Source organism: Musca autumnalis, unplaced genomic scaffold (assembly GCF_047663935.1).
Source record: "Musca autumnalis isolate F117 unplaced genomic scaffold, ASM4766393v1 scaffold_1, whole genome shotgun sequence".
Taxonomy (NCBI): Eukaryota; Metazoa; Arthropoda; class Insecta; order Diptera; family Muscidae; genus Musca; species Musca autumnalis.
In genome coordinates, this window is record NW_027411644.1 from 60,198,757 (window position 1) to 60,202,902 (window position 4,146).

At 43.2% G+C, this 4,146-nt stretch overlaps 1 protein-coding gene across 1 annotated transcript; it reads left to right on the plus strand.

Annotated features, from left to right (window-relative positions):
* Positions 1-899: 899 nt before the first annotated feature.
* On the plus strand, positions 900-1,960 carry LOC141390559 (uncharacterized). Its single transcript, XM_073963507.1, has 2 exons — positions 900-1,286; positions 1,360-1,960. Exons 1-2 carry the CDS (start codon positions 1,110-1,112, stop codon positions 1,900-1,902), a joined length of 720 nt encoding a protein of 239 aa, XP_073819608.1. The 5' UTR covers positions 900-1,109; the 3' UTR covers positions 1,903-1,960.
* The last annotated feature ends 2,186 nt before the right edge of the window (positions 1,961-4,146 follow it).

Sequence of the window (4,146 nt, forward strand, 5' to 3'; positions counted from 1 at the left end):
TCCCTAGGAAAGGGTCTTTAGAAGCACCCTTTCTCTAGGAAAGGGTCTTTAGAAGAATCCTTTCTCTAGGAAAGGGTCTTTAGAAGCAACCTTTCTCTAGGAAAGGGTCTTTAGAAGCACCCTTTCTCTAGTAAGGGGTCTTTAGAAACACCCTTTCTCTAGTAAGGGGTCTTTAGAAACACCCTTTCTCTAGGAAAGGGTCTTTAGAAGCACCCTTTCTCTGGGAAAAGGGTCTTTAGAAGCACCCTTTCTCTAGGAAAGGGTCTTTAGAAGCACCCTTTCTCTAGGAAAGGGTCTTTAGAAGCACCCTTTCTCTAGGAAAGGGTCTTTAGAAGCATCCTTTCTCTAGGAAACGGTCTTTAGAAGCACCATTTCTCTAAGAAAGGGTCTTTAGAAGCACCATTTCTCTAAGAAAGGGTCTTTAGAAGCACCCATTCTCTAGGAAAGGGTCTTTAGAAGCACCTTTTCTCTAGGAAAGGGTCTTTAGAAGCACCCTTTCTCTAGTAAAGGGTCTTTAGAAGCAGCCTTTCTCTAGGAAAGGGTCTATAGAAGAATCCTTTCTCTAGGAAAGGGTCTTTAGGAGCACCCTTTCTCTAGGAAAGGGTCTTTAGGAGCACCCTTTCTCTAGTAAAGGGTCTTTAGAAGCACCCTTTCTCTAGGAAAGGGTCTTTAGAAGAATCCTTTCTCTAGGAAAGGGTCTTTAAAAGAACCCTTTCTCTAGGAAAGGGTCTTTAGAAGCACCCTTTCTCTTGGAAACGGTCTTTAGAAGCACCCTTTCTTTTAGAAAGTGCCTTTAAAAGTACCCTTTATGTAGAAATAGTCTTTAGAATCACCCTTTCTTAAGAATGACTTCCTAAAAATAACAAAATTTATTTCTGTTTTGTTTTTCTTACTTTTGGCGATACGACCCATTGTCTTAATTCACACAATTGTAAACATGCGTTTCTCGTTTCGTTTGATAAAGAAAAAGTTATTGTGGAAATGCCTTTGGAGAAATTCCTCTATAAAAGAATGGGAAACTCTTTTGGGGCTTATCATTCGCAATTTCGTGCAACTCAGAGAAACAAAAGAAGAAAACCAAAGAAGAAGAAATTTAAAGCTAAGTGGATATGAAGTGGTTTGTGGCGCTAACAATTATTTCCGTTGCCATACTGGCAACCCTTGTGGATTACTCATCGGGACATGGTATGATGTTAAATCCTCCTGGCAGATCATCACGCTGGCGTTATGACGCATCGGCTCCAGTCAATTATAATGATAATGCCAATTATTGTGGTGGTTTTGGGGTAAGTAGGAGGGGGGATAAGAGCGGTGGATATTCATAATCATCGAAATAACCTTTTCTGATTTCATTTGCAGGTCCAATATTCTACAAATGGTGGTAAATGTGGCCTGTGTGGTGATAATTATGCCGATCCAGTGCCGCGGGCCAATGAATTGGGTGGTAAATATGGTGGTAGTGGGGTCATTGTCAAGACCTTTGTGGATAGCTATACTGCAGTTATTGGTTTCAAAATCACAGCCAATCATTTGGGTCACATCACTTTCCAGCTGTGTAATTTGGATGAATTCCATGCCGAATCAGAAGAGTGCTTTGCCAAATATCCTTTGAAATTTGCCGATGGTAGTGATAAATTGTATATTGGTAACACAATGGGTGATATTGAAGCTACTGTGGTTTGGCCATCGGGTTTGAGTTGTGCCCACTGTGTTCTACGTTGGACCTATACTGCTGGCAACAATTGGGGCATTTGTGAAGATGGTAGCGGGGCCATGGGTTGTGGTAACCAGGAAATGTTTAAATCATGTGCTGATATTAGTATTGTGTCTCCTCCGGGTGCTAAGACGATGATCGGCATAGAAGTTGGCGATGTTTTGTATGATGTTGTTCCTGATATGTAAAGTGAAGAAAGCAGGAGCTTTGAAGTGTGCACTTTAAGTCTGTGCTGGGCAATTGAAAAAGAACAAAGAAATAAAAATTAATAAAAAAACGCTAACTTTTTTCTTACCTGAGCAGAAACAAGGTTCTTAGGAGGTATTAAGACCATAAGTGCTTAGGAGGAACCTTTATTAAATAGTTCAGAGTTTCTATGGATTAATCGTATTTTTGAGCAAGGTGTTCCGGTGTTCCATAGAAACATAACGTCGATATATACTCCTTCAATGCAGATTGATCCACAGATTTCTTGAAAAAATTTTCTCTTAAACACTCCAGTTACTCTCTGGCCTGAGTTCAGATGCCCATGTGTCTGAGTCATATAACCATGGTATAGTTTGGGTTCAATTCGTAGTACAGAAAAAAGAAGCAATGGACAGAAAGGACTATCGTTTTGCGATATCGTATTGCAAGCGATTCGTCGATAAAGACCCCAAAACAATCACCGAAAGGGAATTTAAATTAATTCGGAAGAACCTAAAGTTTGTGAGAAGGTTCGAAAGAAAATATCCTCACTTAACGATTAAGAATTTTCCAGCTAATGAAATTTCCACGTCGTGTGAGGGAGGGAATCCTGTCGTAACCCGCATGGAAGTGACGATAGAATGCCCTCCTGCTCTACCCGCAGTTGACCTGGCTAAATCACAGCCCGCACAGGTTGTGAAGAAGCCAAAAAGGTCAAAAACCAGGCCCAGAAAACCAGCTGCCTCCCCAAACCCTTCCGTCGCCACTCCTTCAAAGCCCCTAAACAAGGTGATGGAGGTGGGTCAGCTGATGGACAGGGGGAAGCTCGCAAAACGAGATGATGGGTCTGTGACAGCATCCTCAAAGGCTGGCGGTCTCTCAGTGACCAATTCAACTGCACCCGTAGTGGTGAAGAGGATGAGGTCTTCTGAGGATCGGCACCCAAGGTTGGTGCAGGAGCTAGTAGCTGTGGATCTTAGAACTCCACAGCAGCTGCCAACTTGCAGAAACCTTGTGAGCCAGTGGTGATCAAGGATAGTGTGAAGGACAACACAGGGAAGAACAACACCTCCACAGTTGTTGTAGCTTAACAAAAACCTTGAGAACCAGCAAGCAAGTCTCAAGACAAACCCTGCGCATCCAGGCAAGGTGGCAATGCTGTGCGACGGACAGTTCCGGATGACCTGAGTCATCGTTGGTCATCATTGACAAGGCTGATCCCAATGGACGGATCAGCACAGGTCACTGGTTGCAAATCGAGGGTCATCTTAGGTGCAAATCTCTCTCACCACAACCTCAGCAACCACACACTCACAGCCATAACCAGCAGCAAATCTCACAAGTCTCCATTTCATCACATCAAACCACTTACATCAACAAAATCTACAATAGACCAACAACTATACACAACTTCTATTAAGGATCATCACAATGGACTTCAAGGTCTCCGAGTGGAGTAGCTGCCAACAATGGTAGCTGCGCGTCCTAAAACCACACCAAATTATTGGTGTCTTAAGACACGCCGGGATTTGATCTGCCTGTTCTGCGGGATATTTGATCTATAACAATTCTGATTGTTGTTGTAGCAGCATAGATTTGATGCTGGGTTGGCAGCCGCTGACCAAAACGCTTTTGTTTCGGATCATTACGAAGAACCGGCTGCAGTGGGATTGTTGTTGTAGCATATTTTTCAGTTATCTGGTTCCGATTTCTCTGTGTCCACACTAAAAAATTTTGCAAAGGAGACACGTGAGATGGGTTAGCTGGGCAGATGTGTCGTGTGGTCCCAATCCACATGTAGGTCGTGTGTCGGGCCTAAAACTCATTGAGGCGACTGCATTGTCCGTACTTTAACTGGTAAATTCTACGCTGAGAAAACCGTAAGGATTTGGCAAGACGTGCCTGGTTTCAAGTTATCGAAGTCAGTCTGGCCGGCTATCTCAGGGCGTAAATCAAAGATCAGAATGGTCCCAATCCACATGTAGGTCATGTGTCGGGCCCAAAATTAATTGAGGCTGCTGCATTGTTCGTACCTTAACTGGTAAATTCTACGCAGAGAAACCCGTAACGATTTGGCAAGACGTATCTGGTTACAAGGTATCGAGAAGTCAATCTGCCCAGCTATCTCAGGGCGTAAATCAGAGACCTTAAAATCGCTATAGGGATCGTTTCTAGTCATTGTAGCATTAGATCTATGACAAGCATGTAGGGGCACAACAATATTGATTACTGCAGGCTATGTGGAA